At 45.9% G+C, this 25135-nt stretch overlaps 2 protein-coding genes across 4 annotated transcripts in view; both read left to right on the top strand.

Annotated features, from left to right (window-relative positions):
* LOC146863505 (uncharacterized) overlaps positions 1-22206 on the top strand; it is a 533358-nt gene extending 511152 nt beyond the window's left edge. Inside the window, exon 4 of the mRNA XM_085642937.1 lies at positions 21933-22206. The gene's annotated coding sequence lies outside the window, so the exon portion shown is untranslated. The remainder of the gene's footprint in view (positions 1-21932) is intronic.
* Positions 1-22206, top strand: part of LOC146863506 (uncharacterized) — a 64776-nt gene extending 42570 nt beyond the window's left edge. For all 3 annotated transcript variants that reach the window (XM_085642938.1, XM_085642939.1, XM_085642940.1), the window contains exons 3-4: positions 9120-9868; positions 21924-22206. In XM_085642938.1, coding sequence (XP_085499064.1) covers positions 9120-9841 — 722 coding nt within the window. In that variant the 3' untranslated portion in view covers positions 9842-9868; positions 21924-22206. The remainder of the gene's footprint in view (positions 1-9119; positions 9869-21923) is intronic.
* Positions 22207-25135: the final 2929 nt, after the last annotated feature.

Raw genomic sequence — 25135 nt, 5'->3', positions numbered from 1 at the left:
CGATTCGAATGTTTACTAAGATCTAAGAGCCAATCAGAATCGCGCTCGCGCACGCCACCGTACGCTTACGGTAAGCGTACGGTAAGCGTACCGTAAGCGGGCTCAGATATATATATTGATTTAAAGGCTATTTTCTCAGAATCTACTGAACAGATTTACACCAAACCTACAAAAGGCACTTCCTTGACCTAGGGACTACCTCTCTGCCAAATTTTGAGTAATTCTGTTCAGCCGTTCGGGCTGTAGCTCGTTCTAAAGGTCCTATGGAAAAATGCATGGGAAAAACGCGTTTTGGGACCCCCCTTTTATCTCAGCCCCCGCTTGACGGATCCCCCCGAGACTTTCAGGGTAGGAGCGGAGCGTAGCGCCCCACCTATTTTGAGAAATTCGCGAGGATTCGTCGACCGGCGCCAAAGTTATTCAAAATAGAATGTTGAGGTTTTCCTATGGAAACGTGGTCCTAACTATAACTACCTACTGGCGACCGCCAGTAGGTAATATATATATATATATATATATATATATATATCAGAACAATATCCTTTAAAGGATACAGTGCTGCAAAAGAAGAAGTAGTTAACTCTGGGTAGTTCCCAAGTTTAGGTGGAGAGCAGCTGCTGTGTAGAGCCCCCTACAACACCAACGACGCTCTAAATTTACTCAACCTAAATGTCTGCTCGCCCCGTCCCGTGGCCACTTGAATCGCTCTTGCACCACAAAATATGATGCAAGAACGACGCAACTCAGAAATGAGATTTATGGCCCTGTTTGGCTTCATGAATCTTGAGTAAAGCAATGCAGAGCAAATAGCTGTGTTGCCTTACTCTGAACTAGGGAGGCGTCCCATCGACGTTTGCGTGGGTGCACCAATGCAACTCCCATAATCTTTGACTCATTCACAGATTTACCACAACTAGTAAACCTGGGAATGCGCCAAAAAGATACGACTTCTCAGTAAAGGTGTAATGAGGAGAAATATCTTTATTTCTCCTGATTACTTCCTCTTTCTATGTGTGCTGTATCTTGCAGCACACAGAGAAATATATCTCTAAGGGTTAGTTTTGGGCAGACAGGTGCCCCTTCCTGCACAAAACCAGTCTTGCATACAACACAGGCACCCCTCCACCATGGTGCAAGGGTGCCTGTGTTGGCACTAGGCATAAAAACAACGCCATCACAGGGGAAAAGGCCGTTCTTTCAAATATGGTGCATTTGTGCCCTTTCCCTGTCACGCAGTGTAGCGCAGCACAGCAAGGTGATTTGCTGCGCTGCACAACAATGTCATAAATATGCTCCAAGACATATGAAGCCACTCAGGGCCACGAAAGTTGGCTTTGCGTGGCTTCATAAATGTCATTTCTGAGTTGCATTGCTCTTGCACCACGTTGCACTGTGTAAGAGTAACGCAAAGTGTTTTGTAAATATGCCTTCATATACATACATACATATATACATGAATGCATACTGTGCCCCAGATTGCAGTGAACCAAAGACCAGAATGTGGTAATGAAGCAGTCTAGTGCTGTCTTTCCTGAAATTTAAAAAGCGATTTTCCCTACCCGTAATTGCATCATTTTTAACTGTTTTGGCTTGTGGTTGTTACAGATTACAAACAAACGTTTTTAACCTGCCCATGATTGCATAATTTTTTACTGGTTTTGTTTAGAAACTTGTGTTTTTTACTTGCCCGTGACGGTTTCATTTAACCTGTTGAATAGTGGCATTTGAGGTCCAATATCTGCTGTTTTTTCCCTCCTAATTTCCTGTGACTACCTGTATTTCCCTCCCAATTTCTCCCTTGCTCTGTGCTCAGACTGGTATGTTAAGCAATCAACCCCCAGCTCCCATTTTGTGTTAGCAAGTGAGTGAAATCAGACCCCCCCCCCTCTTCCCCTTTAGCAACAGGGATATTCTACATCAGTGAGTGAACAGAGGGTGCTCTGAGACAGCAGTAATCTGCTATGAGCTGTTTTTAAGGATTGTGCACCCGTTTTTTGGCTAGGGGAGTGAGTTAAGTTTTATAAAAACAGTATTGTTAGAGGGCAAAGTTTGTTAGGCACTTACCTGCAGAAGTCCAAAGTGTGGATTGAGCCTTTCTCACTCCTAGGAGAATCTGAATTGAGGTGCAGCTTCCGACTCCCTCGTCAGGCAACCTTGCCTGTGGACGCAGGGACCTTATACAGTCTGCTTTTGGATGCTACATGTATGCACTGATAGGTGGTTGCATCTGGTGTTTCTATTGGATTAGGGTTAGTGTTTTAATTGATTGGGTATTTGAGGGTTCTGATTGGTTTCTGGGTCAGTGATTCTATTGATGTAAGGCTTAGGGTTAGTGATTTAATTGATGGATTGGTTTAGGGTTTTGGATAGGTTTGTGGGGTTGGGCTCTCTATTGGATGTAGGGTTTAGTGCCTGATTAATTGCTTGGACTAGGGCTATGATTGGTTCTAAGGTCTTGGTCTCCTATTTGACATAGGATTTAGGGCTAGTGTTGCGATAGGTTAGGGTTCCCATTGGCTGAAGGGGTCAGCTGATTACTAGGGCTAAATAAGGCCATGCTTAGGGCATCTCAGCCTGGGTGTCGCGGCTAAGGGTGGAGAGGACAAGAGTGAGTGCCTGTTTGAGCCTGTTCGGGACTAGGGACAGAAATCCTGCCCAAATGTATATATACCAGCATCCACCCTACACCACCCACAACAATATATTAACACGCTCACACCAAATGTACTCCACTCATTTACTACAAGCCAACCCTATGCACAATTCAATGTCTCAGCACCCACTACTAAACCACACAAACCACACCTATATATCCTTGTATCTCAGCCATCACACATTTCCACCATCACTTACAAACAGTACACAACTATCCTATACCACTAGCCAATCCAATCATGATTAACACAACACAATTCTACACCACACTGAACTATATCACAACCAGACACACACTCCATGCTCCAATTATACCTCACAGACCCCTTTTTGTCACTAACAAACCCATACTCATCCTTCCATCATTTCTCCAACAAACACCCTCCTCTTCTTTCGACCACAATAAGACAATCACACAACACTTACACTCCACTGCATCACACATATTACCTCTTGCAGCAACAAGTCTAAGACAAACACTCATAACTACTTCATCCTCTTACACACAACATACATTCTACTCACAAACACATCACCACCACCTTTTCCTTACAACCTCCACTCACAAACAATACTATACTAACAACTCCACCCATAAAACAAATACATCAGCATCTCCTTTTACTACTCCTCAAAAACTAAACCGCACACCAGCACAACAAAATCTCTCAAGCGCAACACCTCACAATAATTACCATCACAAACTACAAACATACACCCACCTTTCAAATTACACAAATGAGCAAACTCCAATACCAAGCTTTCTCTTTCACCGCACCCAACACATATACAGCATCACAGCAACTCTTTTAGCCACCTCTCATCCATTGGACTATTTAGAACCTTACTACATGACCCACACGATGCACCGCCACCCCTGACTCATACACCTTCCACCCTAAACAGACGCAAACAAAATAAGCAACGTGTCACACCTCACAACTTCGCTTCTCCAGGTCTACTGGAAAACAAGGTTACACTACAAAAACACAGCACAACAACTCACTCTCAAACACCCTCTCCACCACCTACACATGCAGACCCATCAAAATGCCTTCTTAGCCTGCTGGACGAAGAACACGATACAGAAAAGCTACACGATTGCTATCCTCATATACCTAATACCAACACTAAGGACACACCAGCTGCAAGCCCACAAAATACTGCTCACTCCTCTGCAAAACAAAGTCACACTATCGCCAAAGCACATTCTCTAAACTGTCTACTAATAAATGCTTGATCGCTCTCTAAGAACAAACACATCCACGACCTTCATACTGATGCAAAACCAGACATACTATTCATAACTGAATCATGGTGGGGAGATGATCTGGCTCAAGTCCTGCATGAAGGCATTCCTCTAGGCTATCAAACAATCGCCCAAAATCATATAGGAAAAAAAGGAGGTGGCCTAGCTGTTGTGTTCAGACAAATATTACATATCACTAAAGTTGACAACGTCTCCATAAAAGAATTGTGAGGCCCTTTTCACCAGATGCAATCCTGCACCATCTTCCTGCTGTAACTTCCTGCTCCTTTACAGACCTCCACCTAGCAAGGCGACATTCCCAGACGCGCTTCTAGACACGGTTTCAAACCTGATAACACTAAACTCCAACCTATGCATTCTAGGGTGACCTCAACATTTGGTTTGACAAAGCCAATATGCCTCATCCGAAAACAATCATCACTGGCCTAGACTCATTGAACCGGCATCAGATCGTCTACAAACCTACACACATCACTGGACACATCCTAGATGTCATTTTTGCTAATACAGAACTAGTTACCTTTCAAACTAGAACTCCAGTCGCATGGTCAGACCACCATTTGCTTGCCTTCCAACATAAAACAACACTAAGCGATGCACCTAAAACCCCCTTCGATGCATCCACCTATTGGCCGCGGAAGAAACAAAATTGTGAACGCTTAGAAACACAGCTTATATCCAGTACATATCTAGACACAATAAATTCAATTAAAAAACTATATGAGTAGCTACAGGAAGCTTTTTATATCCTGATACCACTAAAAACCACAAGACAGAACAAAAGAAAACAAGCACCTTGGAGAAATACACAGATAAAAGAGATAAAACAACAAATTTAAAAGCTGCAACGTGCCCGGCTCAAAACAAACTCCACTAAAGATAAACATCCCCTACAGAAAATTAACAGAGTATACAAGTCAGCTATCAAAAAAGCAAGGAAAAATACTATTCAGACAGAATTAAAAATGCTTAATGTGCAAATAAAGAATTCTATAAAAATTCTCCATGAATATTTTCATAAACCAAATTGCCTAGCAGCAGCTCATCCCGTTACTCAAGAGTTCACATAATCTGGCAAATCATTACACGGACAAAGCAAACACGTTGGACTCCCACTTAAAACAGAGACAAAACATCAGCATTAACCCTTTTACAAAGCTACAATCCAAGAATCCCCTAACCCTGCCTCTCTGTTCCTTCCAACACATTTCACACAATAAATTTATGGACCTGGTCAGAGCAAGCAGGCCTGCCGGCAGCCCTTCTGACCCGTGTCCATCACAAACGTTCAAGACAATTCATCTAACAACCTCAGCTGCCAACCCAGTAAGGAGAATCAACAACAACTCCTTAACTTCCGGAATATTTCCAGAAGAACTCAAAGTCATACATATGCTCATCACTGAAGAAAACAAACTTGGTGCTGCTGAACCCTGACAACTACAGACCGATTTCAAAGGGACCTTTCCTTGGCATACTGATAGAAAGAGCAGCGTTCGTCCAGATGTCACAGTTCATTGAAGAGAATTCCATACTTTCAGACTTCCAAATGGGAGTCCGTCCAGGAAGAGGCACAGAATCTGCCCTGCTTGCCATCTGGGATGACCTGAAGAACACAGTTGACTGCAACGGGGTTTCTGCGCTACTTCTCTTGGACCTCTTGGCTGCCTTTGACACGGTTGACCATGACACTCCTCAATACAGAGACTCTACGACACACCATGATACAAAGACTCTACGAAGATGGCATAGAGGGGACTGCTCTAGACAATCGCTTCCTACCTTCGCAACAGAACTAATGTCATCCATACTCCACCTTTATCGTCCAAATCGTACTTCACAAAAGCAGGGGGTCCCTCAAGGCTCTATCATCTCGCCTATGCTTTTCAACATCTACATGAAGTTATTACCGCCACTGATCAATCAATTTCATCTCACGTGCTATAACTATGCAGATGACCCGCAAATACTCCTTCAACTGCAATGCTCCAAAGACATTGGAAACTTGCCAATTTTCAGTTGTCTCAGAGCCGTGGATCAATGGATGACGTGGAGCCATCGCAAATTGAATGCTTTCAAAACAGAAATACTCATGTGTGGCGATTGGAAACATTATGACCCGCTCGCCACGTGGCCTGATGTTCTAGGAACACCGCCTAAAATATCGAAGAACGTAAGAAACCTCGGAATGACCATGGACTCCAAGCTATTGATGAATGCCATAGTGGACAAACTAACAAGATCAACCTTTGTTAGTATAAAAACTGACGAATCTTCCCCCATTTGGGATTTCCACACAATGTCCATTCTACCATCTCCCTTGTTCTGTCCAAACTTGATTACGCCAATAGCCTGTACCAAGGATCACCTTTAACGACCATAAAAAGAATGCAATGGATTCCGAACTGGGCTGTCAGACTACTCTTGCATATCAAACCGCGACACCTCATCTCACCTGCCTTGAAAGCCCTGCATTGGTTACCTGTTGCCAGAAGATCCACGTTCAAGCTGCTTTGTATCACTCAAAAAGCGATACATGGAACTGGACCGCTCTTCATGAGGAATAAAATAACTAAACACATTCAACAAAGGAACCTTCGCTCTAGAGTGGCACCTAGCCTGAAAATCCCAAGATACAAGAAAAAAACCATGGGTGGCACATCCTTCTCTTTTCAAGCAGCCAAACTATGGAACTCTTTACCCCCAACATATGATGCACGGATAACCACCTTATATTCAGAAAAATACTCAAGAATTGGCTCTTCCCCACACACATAACCACCACAGGCAAACAGTTAAAAATATACAGCAGATCTCTGTATATAAGCATGTATTTGTACTATAGATATGTACCTATTTATGTATATTGCTTTGTATAAATATGTAGAATAATTATGTTTAAAAAAATTATGTAATATATATATCTGCAAACTCCGCTCGCATTTCACTGCCACCGTCTTTAGTGACGGAGCACGGACCAAGTTTTCAGTGCATAGAAGTCTTTTATTTAAACTCCTCCAACACCAGCCGTCATGACGCGTTTGAGCCCCAAGGCCCTTGATCACATGACGCGCTCTCAGGTAACAGGTAAGTTTAAATGCGTTTTTTTCCATTTTTTCTTAAAGTGACAGTGCAATGGGTAATTTAGATAATAGATATAGCGGACAGACTTATGGCATTACAAAGTACAAGCAGGTATTCTATACATAGCAGCAATTGTTATAATAGATAAATAAATAAATACATATTCACAATTGGTTGTCTGTTAAAGTTAAAAACAGATCTAAATATATAAAAACCCTTAATGTGAAAAAATTGTGTTCAGTTGTTAATAACACATAGCTGACAGCTAACTGGACTTCGGCAGTAGTGCTTGGGTCTGGCTGTATCCAATTCTAAGCTAGTGAACAGGGTACCCCATTTGTGAGTATCCTGTTTTTTCTCCTTATTTATTATCTATAATTCCTCCTGCTTAGTTAAGAGTATATCGCCTTGTCTTAGTTTTTGCCTTGTCTCGCTAATGTAATAACAGGGTTTACCTGTATTACCCTTTTAGGGGTTGTAGGTGGCATTTCATTAGTTCTGTTGAACAAATGTACATATTACTGATAGTTACATTATTCTGTTTTTAACATGTATACAAGTGACCGCATAAATAAGTAAATCTTTTTATCATAACTATTTATCTACACTTGCTTCGCCATTGATCTAAAAAAATTATATATGAATAAATAAAACTAAGTTAAAGTATGACAACACTTGAAAGCCAGATTTTATTTAATGCATTTAATCTACATAAACCACCTTCCTTTATGCATCTAAATACCTTCCATGGACTTCTGGACCTATATCTGTATTACTTTTGGATCTATATATTTATTCCTTTTACTTATTTATTTCATTTCCTCTAATTCAGCATTTCCAACGCGCTGCCCTATTTCTCACCCAATACCTCTATCAATATATCCATTACCTCCACTTTCTCATTCATTCCAAACCCTTTACCACTACTATGATCCTCAAAATAACCCTTTCGAGACTCTTCCCTACTCCACCCCTCCTTACATCTCGTACCTCTTTTTACCATTCTGATCCCCAAAACAAACCTTTCTGAACCCTCCCTCTGACTCTTCCCCCTCCACCTCCCTTTTGCTCATCCCAAGCCTCTTCCTCCTGCTATGAGCTCCAAAACAAACAAACCATTCTAAATCCTTCCCCTCTATCCCTCCAGTATCCTTATCAATCCCAGAAACTGACTAACACATCCACCACTCAAACTACTTTCATATTTCACTTTACTATTTCACCACTAATCCTTTATGGGTTCCGGAGTAGCGTGCTACTAGCTGAAAAAGCACTTTGACGCCTCGTCAGGGGTATTAAGCGCTATATAAATGCAATTACAATATAATATACATGCATACATTCATACCAACATGCACACATAATAAATGCATACATGCATATATACATACATGCACACATACATTTAAGCAACATACATACAAGCATACAAGCATGCATATATATATATGCAGACATATATACTAGCAACATATATACAATCAAGCATAGGCACATGTATACATATATGCATACATGCATACATGCATACATAGATAAAAAGGCCTTCTTAAGATGCTCCTCCGAAGCTGGTGTACACATGAAGTTGGGTAGATCTGGTGTTTCTCATCACCACAGATAAAACCACATACACTCATCACCATCACAGGTTCACAGCTAAATGGTCGTTATGTATCATATGAACACATGCATACATACATAAAGACATGCATAGATACATACATGACTACTTGGGGAAATGACGATTTCTAACCTCATTATAATGTTCTGCTCCAGATCCTAACCATATTCTGCATATGTGTTTGGAGCTCATGGGGCATATTTCTGTAATAATCATGCAATGCATCAAGTCACCTTGCTGCGCTGCGTGATAGGTAAAGGGCAAGAATGCGCTGTATTTGACATAATAGAGCACATTTCTGTCTTTTCCCAGCGCTGGAGCACAATGTGCTGCCTAGCACCAATGCAGGGTCCCTTGTACCATGGTGTGAGGCAGCCTGCGTTGTAAGTGACACCTTCTTGTACAAAAACAATTCTGAAAGGCATTCTCCTCATTCTATGTGTGCTGAGAACATATATCAGGTGCAAATAACTCTCTGTTGCTTTTCAGGTCTGATCTTGTTCACTGTGGACGATCAGGGCGTCTGCCGTGCGGGCCAGCCCCCACCAACTTATGACTACGAATACACTTCCAATGCTCAGCGTGTGGGGAATCTGAGCGGTGCAACTCAAGTGTTCTTCAGCCCAGGGCATCTTCTGTATGTCGTGAGAGGTTCTGAGCTATATAGCGGTCCCAAGCCTTCAGACCCATCCAAGGACTGGTTCCAAGGTCCTGGAAGGCGCGTAGGGAAAGCAGGCTGGGGAGCATTCAAGCGCCTTTTCTTTCACCCCAATGGAGATCTTTATGCCGTCACTAATGCGGGTGAGCTCTACGCAGGCCCCCCGCCGGCCAATGAAGACCAGGCTTGGAAGGACGCACTAGGTAAAAAAGTTGGTAATGGCGGATGGGATGGATTTCAAGCCCTCTTCTTCGACCCCCAAGGGATCCTGCACGCAGTGACTGCTGCTGATAAATTTGTAAAAGGAAGTCCTCCAACAAGTGCAAATGACAACTGGATTGGAAGAAGCCAGGCCATCGGAGCCGCTGGGTGGAGCGTTTTAACCCAGTTTATGTCCTTTACTCCTGACGGCAACCTTTGGTGTGTCTCCAAGAAAGATGGGAAGATCTACAAGGCCTCTCCGCCAACCAGCGAGAGCGACAACTGGATTGGAAGATCCCAAAATCTGGGCGTGAGCTACTTCTTCAAATTCATGGCATTTACAACTCAGTGAAGAAAAGAGCTCAACACCCTTGTCTACGTAAGTATGACGTCATCACCTCCTCTAAAACTTTTCACAAAAGCTCTTTGTTGAACTTTGCCTTTGATTTATTCACTCTTCTTTCCTACAGGTAGTTTTCAAAATGCACAGATGCTAATGCCAGTGTAGCCAACACACTCCATCCATCTTCGGTTCTCAAACATCACCGTTTCCTCCTAATGAGTAACAAGTCTCGCTTTTTACAAGTACCCCTTCGCACATTAATGGCAGCAGATTGGGGAATAGGTTGAGATGTTGGCAGGGGTGCCAGGCCTTGGGTGTCAGTTTCTCTTACAAGCAGGAGCAGTATGTAATTAAAACAGCACTTGCCGCAGTCTTTATCTTTTGATTTTCAGAAATAAAACACCAAAGCAGGGTTTACTTTATAACACTAGACAAAGATGTCCTGGAAGAGTTGTGGGTATCCTGTTTGTGGCCACTAGGTCTTGCATTATAGACATTTAAGGACCAATCAAGGGTGGGCGCCCCTCCCTAAGTGACTAATGCAAAAAAAACGATTGGTGGACAGAATGTTGAACAATGTCAGCATCCTGGAACCGGTTTTGGGGTTTTACCCCTCTTCAGCCAGGATAGCTTGACTCCAGTGGCATGGAGAGCACGGGACTCACGTCTGAGCATACCCGTCCCACTCGGGGTGACAAATGCAAAAAGAACAATTGATGGACGGAATGCAGAACAATGTCAAACATTCACCCCAGTACAGAGATCTGGGCCTAAAACCATAGTTTTTGTTCCCCACACCTCCGCAGGTTAGACCCAGCCATATAAAAATCAATCTTGACCGTGTTCCCCATGGGTACTGCCCAGCCCGAACTGCCAGGCCAGGTCCTCCCTGGACCAGAAACAAGCATCCTGGGACTGGTTTCGGGGTTTCATCCCTCATTAGCCAGGCTAGCTTGACTCCAGTGGCATGGAGAGCACGGGACCCACGTCTCAGCATACCCGTCCCACTTGGGGTAACAAATGCAAAAAAAACATTTGATGGACAGAATATTGAACAATGTCAAACATTCACCCCCGTACAGAGATGAAGGTTTGCATTGTTAAGCGTTCCATCCATCATTTGATCCTTTTGCTTTTGTCGCCCTAAGTGGGACGGGTATGTACAGACGTGGGTCCCGTGCTAACTGTGCCACTTGATTCAAGCTAGCCTAGCTGATGCCCCAAAACCAGTCCCAGGATGTTTGTTTCCAGTCCAGGGAGGACCTGGCAGTTCGGGCTGGATTGCTCCCATAAGGAGCAGGGTCATGACTGATTTGCATATGGCTGTGTCCAAACTTGGGTGGTGTGGTGACCAAAAGAACGATGGATTAAACCCAAATACTTGTGAATAGGGCTGAATGTTTGCATAGTTCAGCGTTCCATCCATCATTTGTTCTTTTTGCTTTTGTCACCCTAAGTGCTCTGGGTATGCGCAGATGTGGGTCCCGTGCTCGCTACGCCACTTGATTCAAGTTAGCCTGGCTGAGGGGTGATGCCTTAAAACTGGTCCCAGAATGCTTGTTGCTGGTCCAGGGAGGACCTGGCTTGGCAGGTCAGGCTGGACGGTTCCCCTAAGGAGCAGGGTCAAGACTGATTTGCATATGGCTTGGTCCAAACTGGGGTGGCTGGCGAGCAAAAGAACGATGGATTAAACCCAGATCCTTGTGACTGGGGGTGATTGTTGGCATTGTTCAGGATTCCGTCCATCATTTGTTCCTTTTGTTTTTGTCTCTAAAAAGAGTTGTAATTCCGTTCCTCCCTGGAACTCAAGCACTACGCCTGGCACACCTTGCTGTAGGTTGCACCAGATAATTCTGGTCACACACAGGCACACGTTGCGCAAAGCAGACATCACCGGTAGATGGTGTGGGCCCCTTGTATGAGATCTTTGATATCCCTGAAACCTCTAAGAGAACAGGACACCTGCCAAATAGTCCTTTTGAGCCCACTTCAGGTGCCACACATCATCAGGTTGTCGGCCCAGACCAGCCACTATTCAGGAAGGCACGTGGTCCTTTCCACAGACAGTTATCCGTCATGTGCACAACAGAGTCCTTTGGCAATGTGCACCACGCAGACCAGATTCTCCGGTCCTGTGTCCCCACAAGTGGATCTCCCCTCTTGGTGAGGTGGCACTGAGTAGCAGCTATACCCCATTGGGCCTTTGAAGCTGGGGGAAGGATCAAAGGGTATTCCTTTGGACCACAGATGTGTCCCCTAAATTCCCGTCCTGTCTGCCATGAGGTTACAGAATGAAGATCTCTATCTTTATGGGACCGTCCTCTTGCCCCAGAGGCCGGGTGTTACAATCTCTGCCCGCCCATATATTCCATCAGACCCACAAATGGCAGAGGTCGGCTATCTCAATTGCATGCCCAATGCTTTATGACTGTCACTGGGGAATGTCCAGAAGTGTTTCCCCGGACTCCAGTGCTAAACAGCGCCAACTACCGTGGCACACAAAGCGTTTGATGCATAGAAATGTCTAATTTGCATAAGTGGCATTTCCACGCAATAAATGCCAAGCCCACTCTTACCATTGGAACGGGTTTGGCCTAGCGAAGCCATTGATAGGAAGCCTCGCGAGGCTGCGTCACTACAATCCATTATTGCAGCTTAAAATCCAGGCGACCCCTTTCCCATGCTCGTTTAAGGGAAAAGGAAGCCTCCTCTGTAGGGGAACCCTCGTGGGTCTTTTTAATTACCTGGGCAGTGAACACCCATAGGTGCCTGCCCAGCCCCTCACCTCCCATCCTAGCTGAGGCCAAATGCCTCCCCCGGATGGACCGTGTTTGCTATGTGCCAGCCAGAGTACACGCACAAGGACAGTCTCACAGATCTGCTGTGGCAGGTCGGACTCATGTTTTATATGTGCAGTCCATGAAGTGCGCACATCGGCCTTCAACAGCAGGTCTGACACGTAGGAAAACCACCCCAGCGGTGTAAGCGCACACCCAGGCCACAAATGGCAGGCTGACCTACGTTTACAAACATCATGTCCGCACCACTTCCAAACATGCGTTGGAAGGGTATGTGCACTTTCGCAGTACAGTGGGAAAGGGCCTGGAGCCCTAGGGCTCCACCTGAGAACCAGCAAAACATAAAATGGAAAAAGAAAAACGTTTAGGGAAACGGTACCTGACAAGTATCAGGTCCAACAGTCGGTTTGGACGAATTTGTGTCCGTTCCTTTTTTCCTTCCATGTGGAGTGCCGCAGGAGACCCACCTTTTTTAACTTATATTTCACTCCTTTGGCCAGGCTTCGAAAATCTTTTGGTTTTTCAATATTATCGTACACTGAGGACACCCAAATCGCAGTCTCAGTGTCCAGTTATCTCGATCATACGGCAGCCAGATTCCAAGACTGCATGCTGCACATAGGCAACTGTATGTTTAGTGCAAAAGATAAGGGCCCCCTGTAATCAATTAAAATTTACTAGGACAGGGAAAATCGAAATTGTCAATCAGAATCACTAGGCAAACATAATGTCAAATGAGAATAGAAGGAAGACCCAAGTCAAAAGAACTGATCAAGAAACAACTCACCGCCCACAGGCAATAGCTGAGACAGACACCAACAATAAGACTCATGGCCCACAGGCAGCAACTGAGACGAACACCCACAATAAGACACCACCCACAAACAACAACTAAAATTGACACCTACAATAAGAATTGCGATCCGCAGACAGCAACAGACATGCACACCCACAATAAGAATCACCGGCCACAGACAAAAACAGATCAACACGCACAATATGACTCACCACCCACAGGCAACAGCTGAGACAGACACCAATTATTATTAAGGGAGGCTTATAAAGCGCTAGGTTACGCTAGAAAGCGTGTCCCCGCGCTACAAAACTGAAAAACTCAGAGCAGTAGTGAGGAGTGAGCCCGATTATCTTGTAAATAGGTGTGTTTTTAAGTTCTTCCGGAAACTGGGTTCCGATGGGTCTAGGCGGAGATTAAGAGGCAGGGCGTTCCAGCGCTTCGCTGCCAAATGGCGAAAAGAGCGTCCACCCATGCGGGCCCTTCTGACCCTAGGGACCACAAGTAGACCTCCGTGTGAAGAGCGCAGAGCGCGTGATGGTGCATACTTGGTAACTAGGTTCTGAAGTGGTGTAGGCGCTTTCCTAGCAAGAATACGGTGACAGGTACAGAGGGCTTTAAATTCCACTCTGCTTCTCACTGGCAACCAGTGGAGAGTCTGAACGGCAGCTTTAGGATCCGATCTTTTGGGGGTTTTTAGGATGAGGCGGGCTGCCGCATTCTGCAATACCTGGAGGTGGTTTATTGCCTTGCAGGTGGCTCCCAAGTACAATAGGTTGCCATAGTCTAGGCGTGATGTCACGAGGGCATGTACCAGCGTTCTCCGGGCGGACATAGGAAGGAGAGCAAGGACCTTCCGTAGGATTTTTAAAACGCTGAAACAGACACCCGCCACTCGGTCTATTTGGGGTCCAAAAGAACAGGTCAGCATCGAGCCATACACCAAGGTTTTTGACTTCCTGACGGGGCATAGGTGCCTCACCTAGGCATGGAGGCCACCATGCCGACGACCAAACAGATGGACTCATGGCCCGCAGGCAGCAACCGAGACAGACACCCACACTAAGACTCACCGCCCACACGCAACAACTGAGCTGGACACCTATAATAACACTGACCGCCCCCAGGAAACAACAGAAATGGACACCTACTATAAGCACAAGCAGCAACAGAAAATGCACACTTTAAAAACATCCCTGCACCAATCAAATATATGAATACGTCTTTATTCTTTTAAAAAATATTTTAAAAGGTGGCTACAAAATGTCAGACAATACATAGGACATAAAGACAATGACAATTCCTTGTGTATGACAACAATGACAGTGTTTTGTATCAATGATTATTACTGGGAGTTTTGATACCCATAGTTAGTTTTTCCAACTTTCAAATAAAAACATTAATCACAGACAATTTAGTATTACAAAACATAGAAACAATATGTCAGTTTTTAGCCCCACGGAAACAACCAATGAAATCATTAATCAACAATCCTAAACAAATAATGTGGTGAAAGTTCATGGAATTATCGGCACGCGTTTCGGCAAGCGAGCCGCCTTTGTCACGAAACCGCATTAAGATATTATCTACAAAATGAAATACAAGGTCCATTAAGTCAAAAACTCTCATAGAAAATAGCAATCTCAGGTAAAGAATAGGATGGATTAGAGTGAAGTGTGAAACCAAGGCTGTATTAGCATGCAAATGTCTTGTCTGTCTAGTGGAAGATAGAAAAGTGTAGAGAATTATTACTGCCTGGGGCGGAATTACTCACCTGGAGACAAAGGCGCCAGGAGAAAGATGGCCTCAGAGAGCTGCCTTAGGAGGATATGCGTGTGCAAGGTAATACTATGAAAGACAATGGTGAAATAGTAAAAGGTTAAACGGGTAAGAGGGAAAAGGAAAGCATGTCGGTAAGGACATCTTGAGAAGTCTCCTGTACCTGCGTGTAAGCCAGAGATTGAATCATGTCGGGCCGAATCAGCGATTAGGCGACTGTATGAACAGGGTTGGACCCGATACTCATTTGGTGTTTCCCTAAACATTTTGCTTTGCCATCTGGATTTTGCGGTTTCTCTTGTGCGGCCTCCAGGCTCTGGGCACTTTCCCACTGTAAATACAGTATGACAGTGCACGCGCCCTTCCTACCAATGTTGGGAAGTGACACTGACTCGATGTTCTGAAACCTGGGCTGGTCGGCCATTGCAGACCGGTGGGTGCACCCTGGCATCTATTGTGATTGAACTAATGGGCAGCCTGCCATTGCAGGCCGCTGTATGAGTGCACGTGCACCTATGGTACCCGTGATTGCGTGTGCAGCCTGCCATCGCAGGACTGTGCGTGCACACAGATACCCGTATTAGTAAGCCTGTGTCCAGTCTGCCGCTCAGACTCGGGTGGGCGCACTTGCACCCCTGGTGCTGGGGACTATGTTCAACCTGCTATCGCAGGTCTGTGTGCACACTGGCACACGTGCACCCAGGTAGTGTGTTGTGTGTTTTCACTATCTATGAGGCTTGCTCTTTCCATAGGTTAACATGGGAAATTGGTTGACATTTCTTCGGCTGCAATAGTGGATTCCAAGGGAGCAGCCTTGTGATGTTTCCTATCAATGGCTTCGCCAGGCCAAACCCTTTCCAGTGGTAAAGGGGGTTTTGGCATAACTCACGTAGAAATGCCACTTATAGAATATGGACATTTCTATGCACTACGAGTCTTGTGTGCAGTGGTGGCTGGCTCCAGTGGACTCGGGGGTCAGGAGAGCACATTTGTGCATTCCCCAGCGACCGTCGTAAACCATGGTGTAGGGAACCCACCACTCTATATAGTGCGACACAATGGGATTCACTGTGCAGAGAGGTCAGAGAGACCCTTATTGGTTTACAGAGGGAAAGTAGATAATACTAGCGCTTTATTTGTGGTAGTGTGGGTGACAGTTAGGCTTCTCAGAGGGTAGTGCTACGCATGTATTGTACTCACAGAGGCAATAAACTGGAACACACACTCGAGAATTAAGTCAAGACCGATTTATAAAAATATAGTAAGTCTTTTTATATATATTTTGAACCAAGAATATCAGTGACAGGTAAGCATGTAACATGTTTCAGCAATAAGCAAGGTATGTCATGTAATTAACAGTCATCCTATGGAGAAAAACATAGAACGCGATAAATCAAGTGCAGCAGGACTTGGGGGTTCACCTTCCACAATTCGACTGCTAGAGAGCCAGGATCCAAAGTCCTACCAGCAGTTTCTCGGGGGCGTCCCAGATTCGGATGGGAGCAGGGTGTGGGAGAGTAAGTAGCTGGTGCGGTATGAAGAAGGGGAGGCCACCTAAAAACAGGCTGCACAGGGGGGGCTTGTAGGCAAGTACATGGGCTCTGAAAAGAGTGCAGAGGTGGCTATGGCCTGGGGGCCATGGGAGCTCAAAGGATTCAGAGATTCCCCAGCTGGTGGGGCTGGGTGCAGAGGAAGTACGTGATCTGAGCTCTGGTGCGCAAAGTGCACCTCGCGGTCAGGGGCAAGAACCTCAGAGGGGCTGGTGCAGGATAGCTGGGCCACTCAGAGAGGGGTCTCAGGGCTGCTGACATCCCTTGATGGGTGCTAGGTCCTCAGGCAGTTGGAGTCTGGCTTGGGCTCCTGGTGCCTCCACATTTGGTGAGGAGTCAAATTTGATCTTTCAGAGCTGTGCAACCGTCTTCTGGGCAGTTGCAGTGTAGACGGGCCAGGGAGCTGCAAGTCGAGAGTTTGGATCCTGCAGTTTCGGAGCCTGGAATTCACGAAAGTAGGTCCTCTGCCAAATTGCCTAAGAACTCCCTTGGAGTAAAGTGCTGGAGGGTCCCTAGGATTTGTAGGGGTCTTCCAGTGGCAGGACAAGACAGTGCTCCACGATTGTTCGGTCTTTGGGATGCAGGCAGGGTTTTGTGACAAAATACATTCCAGGATCTCTGTTCTCGGTGTCAGCTGCTCTTCTTTGCCCTTGATCTTCTTGTGTCCATCGAATCTGAATCTCAGTGCTCAGGGGTGTCACAAAAATACAAAATTAGGGGTGTTACAGGGGGTGCCAGGTAGTGGCCAATGGGCTACTTACCTTTAGGCTGACTACACCCTCTAAATGCTCAGCACATGTGGAGAGTGGGCATGACCCTGACCCTGATAGGCTATTTTCCCCATCTTCAAGATGGTGGAAAGTGAATGAGGAGACCACATTGCCTGTCCCACATTAGGGGTCCTGCAGATTGACTGGGGACCCTCGTCCTCATCTAACTAATTTTTCCCACATGTCTTCAAGCCGAAAGTGGGGTCAGGACAGGAGGGGGGGGGGGGGGGGGTTGCCATCTGATGCTGGCAGGAGAGGCAGGCATGGAGCAGAGTTAAAAGGTGGCATCACCTTTGAAGCTTCCTGCCCTGGAAAGCTGTTCCTGCCTGGAGGAGGTGTGAAGCACCTTCGCCCAGGACAGGCATTGTTTCTGGCCCCTGGGAGTAAAGGTTCTCACCCCATGGGTCCAGAAACGTGTCTAGTAACAGCAGACTGGTGGAGACCAGTCAGGAACACACTAGAAGTCAGTCGGCTTCTGGGAACCCTTCTAAATGGTCCTCTGGGTGCAATAATCCATAAATCTAACACTGGAATCAGTGCGAGTTTATTATGAGGTGTTTGGTACCAAACATCCCGTAATACAGTGAAGCCATCATGGAGCTGGGTAGCTCATAATGATGGGTTTCCAGCCCATGTATGCTCGATGGCTTCCCTGTTCACTTACGATATCCAAGAATCGACATGGATATTGCAGGGGCCTATCTGCTCATGCAGATGTCCTCACAGGGGGTTTAGTGCACCCTGCTTGAAGGGCGACCTGCCAATATCCCATGCTGTGATTGTGGGCATGGCACATAGCCAAGTCCACTCTTCGCTTTTGTCTGCACCAAGGCACCCAGTCTGCAGTGGCAGCATGTGTAGCCTTGGTGAGGGGTCCCTAGGGTGGCACAATTTGTGCTGCTACCCTTGGGTCCCTCTTCAGTGCCAAAGCACTAGGTACCAGGTGTACCATTTACAAGGGACTTACAAGCAGAACTGAAGTGATGCCAATTGGGAAACAAAAGGTACAGTTTAGGGAAGGAGCTCTGGCACAGGGGGCTTGGTCCAGTCAAAATCACATCATTTTCCAGGCAAAAGGTAGGGGCCAACCATGTTCAAAAGAGGCACTTTGCTACACATGGGCATGCCACTAGAATGACAGACCTCTGCCATTTGGGGGCCGGATGAGATAGATTGGAGAGAGAGGTTTTGACACTTTGACATTCATTCTGATGGTGGTGGGACCGCATTTGGTGGTTCATCTGCTGTGACGGTCTGAGTGACGCATTAGAATGCATGTGGTCGAAGCAGCAGGCTGAGGAACAGTCTGGCGCTTTCCAATGGGCTCATGGAGCTCGTCGGACCGTCGGAGGGTCAGTAACATCTACAATAGGGACAATGTCCCTTTCCGCCTGTCTTTTCACAGTGGTTCATCCGCCATGAAAAGGCAGGCGGAAAGTGACTTTGGGGGCCCATAGCGGGCCCCCCTTTCCCATTGGCCCTTCAATATGGTGCCCGCCTAAACATCCCTGCACCATGTGGCAGACACCGCATGGTGTCTACCATGTGGTGCAGGGATGTTTTTAAAGTATTCATTTTCTATTGCTGGTTGTGCTTATAGTAGGTGTCCATCTCAGTTTCCTGTGGGCAAAAAATTCTGAAGCTTCGCCTCGAGGTACTTCCAGCCAGGGACACTGGGGAATGACTAATGGATTAATTGGTCTTGCACATTTCTCTAAGCTTTTCTGCTGATTCCACTGATCCCAACAGTCCTCATCAAGTTGTCCCAATTGAGAACCAAGATGACCCGCAGAGCTCCGGAGTGGCCACGTCAACGGTGGTTCACGGACCTCCTTCACCTGTCCGTCCATCCACATCTCAAGCTGCCATGCAGACCAGACTTGCTAACAAAGTTCGGAGTCCAGATGTTACACATCAATTTCTCCTCTTTGAATTTGGCAACATGGCTCCTGAGCTAGTACAGTATGGGCAGAGCTAGTACAGTATGGACAGTTGAATCTGCCACAAGACTGCATGGATATCTTGAAAGAGACTAAGCGGCCTTCCACCCGTTCTGCATATGCCTTCAAATGGAAGAGATTTTGCATATGGAGTTCCTCTAACTGTGTGGACCCTATATCTTGCCAGGAAGTTGTCATTCTTTCATACTTGCGTCATTTGGCAAAATCTGGCTTGCAATTCTCTTCTATAAAGGTTCACCTGCCTATAGAAAGTTCCTTCTCAAACCACTTTTTCAAAATCCCCGTCATGAAGGATTTTCTAGAAGGGTTGAAGAAGGTTTTACCTTCAATTATGCGTCCTTCTCATCCCTTGAAGCTTAACATAGTACTTTCATATCTTATGCAGGACCCCTTTGAGCCGATCCACAAAGCCTAGCTGCAACTCCTTTCTTGAAAGACACCTTTCCTTGTAGCAATAACATCGGCTTGCAGGGTTAGCGAGATCCAAACATGTTGCTCTCACGAACCATATACAGTCTTCCATTCTAGCAAAGTGGTCATGAGAACTCACACAATTCCTCTCCAAACATATTTTGGACTTTCATGTTAATTAAACCATCTCCTTAGCAACTTTCTTTCAGAATCTCTCTACTCCAGCTGAAAGATCTCTTCATTCTCTGAATCTAAGGAGACTTTTGAAATTCTCTCTCGATAAGGCAAGGGACATCCCCAGACAGTCCCAATTGTTCATTAACTATGGTCTGGTCCATTCAGGTTTAGCCACTTCCAAACGTTCCATCTCCCGATGGATAGTTTCCCACATCCTTTTGTGCTACCATTGAACTAACGAGACAATAGCAGCTAAACCTAAACCGCACTCCACTAGAATGAAAGCGGCTACTGCTGCTTTGAGGAATATCCCTGTTCCAGATATTTGCATAGCAGTCACGTGGAGATCTGTCCACATATTTACTAAACATTACTGCCTAGACTCGGGTGTTAGAGCAGACGCTCAAGTAGAACAGGCCTCTCTCAGAAATCTATTTACTTAAAAGGCTACCTTCGATCACTCGGTCTTCTTCACCGCGTTCTGTGGAGATGGGCTTGCTACTCTATTCAGTGCTTATGACTATAAAAGGAAATCCCCTATGTGAGAAGTAATAATTTCTTACCTATAACTCCCTCCCTCCTCCCCTGTTGAGTAGACAGAGGTACCATGGGATCTAAATATCATCCAGCGTCGCCTCCAAAAAGAACTGAAGCAACTGCCACCTGCTAAGCATGATGGGATACTGGTGGTCTCCGTTCTTAACTGATGGAGTGCTCAGCTCGTCATAACGGCCGTGGCCCGCCCACGCACGATTAATCCCCCCCCTGTGTGGGAGAATTAATCAGTGGGCGGGGTCGTGACGAGCTCAGCTCGTCATGAGCACAGCTCCACTGTGAGTCATGACGAGCTCAGCTCATCACGAGCACAGCGGCGCCACAGCCCCACCCCACCCCCCACACGGGAATCACTCCCACAGGGAAGGGGTTAAAGGCACAGCCTCTATTTTTACCTCGTATAATGACAGCCTATGGGGCTACTCTGCCCTGCTTCCCTTCATCTTTAAGCTCCATCAAAAAAGGATTTGTGAAAGAGATGTGTGCTGTTGTATTTCAACATCTTGAAGTTATACACAGATATAATTCTCCTGGCCCCTCTTTTAAGTACAAGATCAAGAACAGGGTCATTGTGGCCGAGTCCTACAGGCTGCATAATATTTGTCTTTCTAAGGTGACTGCTGGCCTTCCTGAAGAAACGTGAACATTTAAACTTAGAAAGATATATTCTGAAAAAGTGCTCAAAGGTCTCTGGAGGTGGGCGTGACTATTCAGTGCTTATGACTATAAATGGAAATTCCCTACGAGAGAACTGGAGTTACAGGTCAGAAACTATTCCTGCTAGACTGTCCCTTTGTAGGATGATGCCAGCTAGGGTTTTGAGGTGCATTAGGACATCTTTCTCTGGGTCATCCCTTTTCTTTATTTAGACGTCTTAAGATTCGTGTTGAGGATTAAACTTTGTTCAGGGTTAGAGCTTGCATTGTTTGAAAGGAACTATCCTGTGACTACAGGTAAGCACAAAATCCCAGGTGATGTCATCAAACAAACATTCATTCATGCCTCTTCCTGGTCATTGTTAGAGATGAGAACTCTTTTCTTATTCTTCGATGGATGACTCTTAATAACAAGAAAATGACTTATTATGTTTCTTCGTTACTACTCCATGCAAGACGTCTTCCTAATCAGAGAGCTCTGCTCAGGGGAAGCAGCCGAGTAGTTTATATATGATGCATATTTCACTTTGGAAAGGTCAATGAAATATATAAACGTGTTTTTGTGTTTTGGTTTGTTGTATCTGCTGACTGACTGTGGGGCTTAAAGTTAGTTTTCTGCTTACACGTGTATCTTTTATTAGTTTTACTAGAATGACGACAATAAGAGATGTTTAAAGGGTCTGGATGAAAGCCACGCCTCAGGAAGTTCAACGCTGGACACCACTCTATCCTGAAATGTTACAGACCCTCTAATTCACCCAGTTCCTGATTGGAGGACTGATTTTTACAAACCGGCTGAGACCGTCTGGAAGAAGAATCATGTTGTTTTGTTGCTCACTATATATGCACGAATACTCTGCAGCTGTACAATACCTTTTTTATGGTTGTCTCATATTTTCAAATAAAGGGTGATTGAAGGGTCAACATTTGTCCTCCCCAATTATTTATTTTGTAGTTCTGTCTTGAAAGAGCAGCTGTCACCAGATAATTACATGAGCATCACTAGAGTTGGGTGATGGCTCCGCCCACATGTTGTGAACCAGTAGTACATGTTTTCATTGGGCGGAAGTTGTGTGCTTCCACAAAAAGTGGATGGCCACGTCACCAGCAGGGGGACACTAGAGGGGCCAGCCTCTTGCGTTTCCTCACTGCCTATGGGGTAGTATTTTTTTCTGTGGTTTTCCTGGCCTGGAAGTTGGCCACTGAGAGTGTGAGATTTCGCCTCCCCGTGACCCCAGGTATGATGTCACTACCGTGATGGTGTGGGGTATTTAGGTGGGCACCACACCTGGATATTTCTCTTTCAGAGGCCAGTAGAAGAGGAATTTGGGCAGGCCGGCATAGCTAGATGAGCAGATGCAGGAAGTTCTGGTTTCTCTTGAGGTGAGCGGACAAGTCTGGGCTGAGTTTGGTGCTCGGTGTACGGCTTTTTGTAGGGGTTCACCCACCTGTTTGGGAATTATACTAGCAAATGCCACCGCTTAGGTTCTATAATGGTCAGGCCGAGCACACCTTTTGCCTCTGCGTTTTGGACAAGAATGTTTTGTAGTGCAGTCTCTGCACCCCCCCTGCTGTGTGATTTTAGGCGCCCGTAGAACTGTTTAGAGTGCCGTATCAATCGACCCCTTTTGTGTGTTGGAAAACTTTCGCCATCCGCTTTTGTACATTTAAAAAATTAAATAAAAGAGTACTTGACTGTCTTAAACCTATGTTTTGGCAAAGGATTCTACTCCGGTCGGGCAGAGTTGCACCAGTCTCTGTTGTGCAGTTTTGATGGGAGCGTCACATCAGCTCTTGGAGCCCTGAGGGGCTTGTCTTCAAGGCTGCAGGGACTAAGTCTAGGCGGGGAGGCTTCCCCATCTTAAATGGGTGTGTGTCGTGAGATCAGCAGACAGCTTTGGGTTACCTCTGTCTACTTTCTGCGGGTTGTGTAATTTTGTTATTGGATAGTTAGTCATTTGAGCAGCTATCGCAGTTGGGCACCTTGCTGGGCATTGGCAGCTTTGTGTCCATCACATAAAGAACAACTTCGGGCGTAGAACGGGATGAGGGAGCACTCGTTGGCACCTGGAGGCGGCACGGCCAGCTTAGTGCCGATGTAGACATCCCTCTCCATACAATATGAACATAGCATGCACTGTAATAAATAATCACACAAAAACAGGTTTGTTGGAAAACAGTTTGCTGCAGGTTTATTTCATATGAGTATGCCAACGTGGTGGTTTGCCTGCAACACAAATCAACAAACCAACATTTTCCTAACCCCTCCACGCCCTCCGGCTGGAATGCCGGGTATGCTGTAAGGAGGGAGACACCATGGCCAGGAAGGACAAAGAGGAAGGTCAGTGGGCGGGGACAGCTATAAATACCTTTCCCGACCCACTGAACATCAGAAGTGACCCGGCCCTCGCGCTGGATTTTGGGGTACACCCTGGGGGTCCCTGTGACTAGAACATGGGGATGTGCCAAATGCAGCACTAAGGTTGCCGCCCTATTATATGGGTGCCCTGCGAGCGCAGTGGGCAGCTTCATAGTGTGATATAGGCAACCCTCCCCACCCAATATGAACATAGCATGCAACTAATGGGGCACCAACGTTTATTCAGGATCCTGCCGTAAAGACTCCTGGGGTTTGGCAAAAGGCACCCCTATTGCGTTCCTGAAGAGGATACCCCTATGTACCAGTTGGCCTCTGGATCACCCTGTAACTCCGCCAACGCCCTGGTTGTGGCCACCACCCGGGACCCCCCCACCATGGCAAGCTCCATATCCGCCTTGAACCTGCAGATACCAGTCCTTCTAGCTGGACCAATTTCCTGTCTACCTTTGGCCGGTGTGCCTCGTCCCTATCACGGTACCCTGTGGTGTTTGACTCAAGAGGCCATGCCTAATTTGCCAATCCCTTCTTTTTTTAAATTTGATTATGAAGTTCAGTTGAACCAAGCCCTCTTGCTTGGTGGACTTGTACTTGGCTATATTTACCTTTCTGTAGGAAAGTACGATGGTCTCCCGGGAGTAAGGAACTGCTGTTGCCATCTTTAACCACAGTTCCGAGTGACGTCCCTATGGTGCCCACTGTGCCAATTTGGGCCTTCTGATTAGGCATTGGCTAAGCCCTGTATTTACCCCTACCTACCCAGGCCCCGAATTCAGATTCCTTGGTCAGCATAGTGGTGTCCGCCTCCAAGGCCATGAGTATATTTGTTTAAATAAGTTATTGTTTGTGGCCAACACAATACCCTTATTTATATCCGCTGATCTCCATTTGTATGGGAGTACAGCACCTGCAAGAAATAGGACCCAAGGGGATTTAACCACAGTTCTGGGTGATACTATCCAATCTGCTCTGTGTGTAAAGTAAATTTCTATTTGGGGATTGACTAAGCCCTTGTTTACCCCTTTACCCCCTACTTGGAGAATCCCAAATTTGAGGGTTCAGACTGATGACCAAGTGCCGCACCTGCAAGTGAAATAGGGGCCACTTGGCGAGGGTCATTGGATGGGGACACGGTGGAGTCTTGCGACCAATGGTACCCCCCCACACTTGAACTAGCACCTTAGGCATGGCCCTCTACCCATAAGAATCATATGACATTTATCAAATTTAAGCCATCTCATGTCCTTTCGAGGATGCCAGGTGATCCCCTCCCACCTAAACCAAGACAAGGAGGATTAAAAAAAAACAGGGGTTGAGGCCTGAGGTCCCCAAAGTGTACTCCCAATATTCTGCTATATTTCATGACTTTATTGCCAGCAAAACCCATCAGTCTGACTGCGATCTTCAGATGGGGGGGGTCGCCATGCTGGTGTCCCCACCCCAGCATTTGTAGCCCATAGCCAGACGTTTGCTAAA

The sequence above is a fragment of the Triturus cristatus genome, chromosome 2_2 (genome assembly GCF_964204655.1).
Source record: "Triturus cristatus chromosome 2_2, aTriCri1.1, whole genome shotgun sequence".
Taxonomy (NCBI): Eukaryota; Metazoa; Chordata; class Amphibia; order Caudata; family Salamandridae; genus Triturus; species Triturus cristatus.
This window is presented reverse-complemented; position numbering and strand designations above follow the sequence as displayed.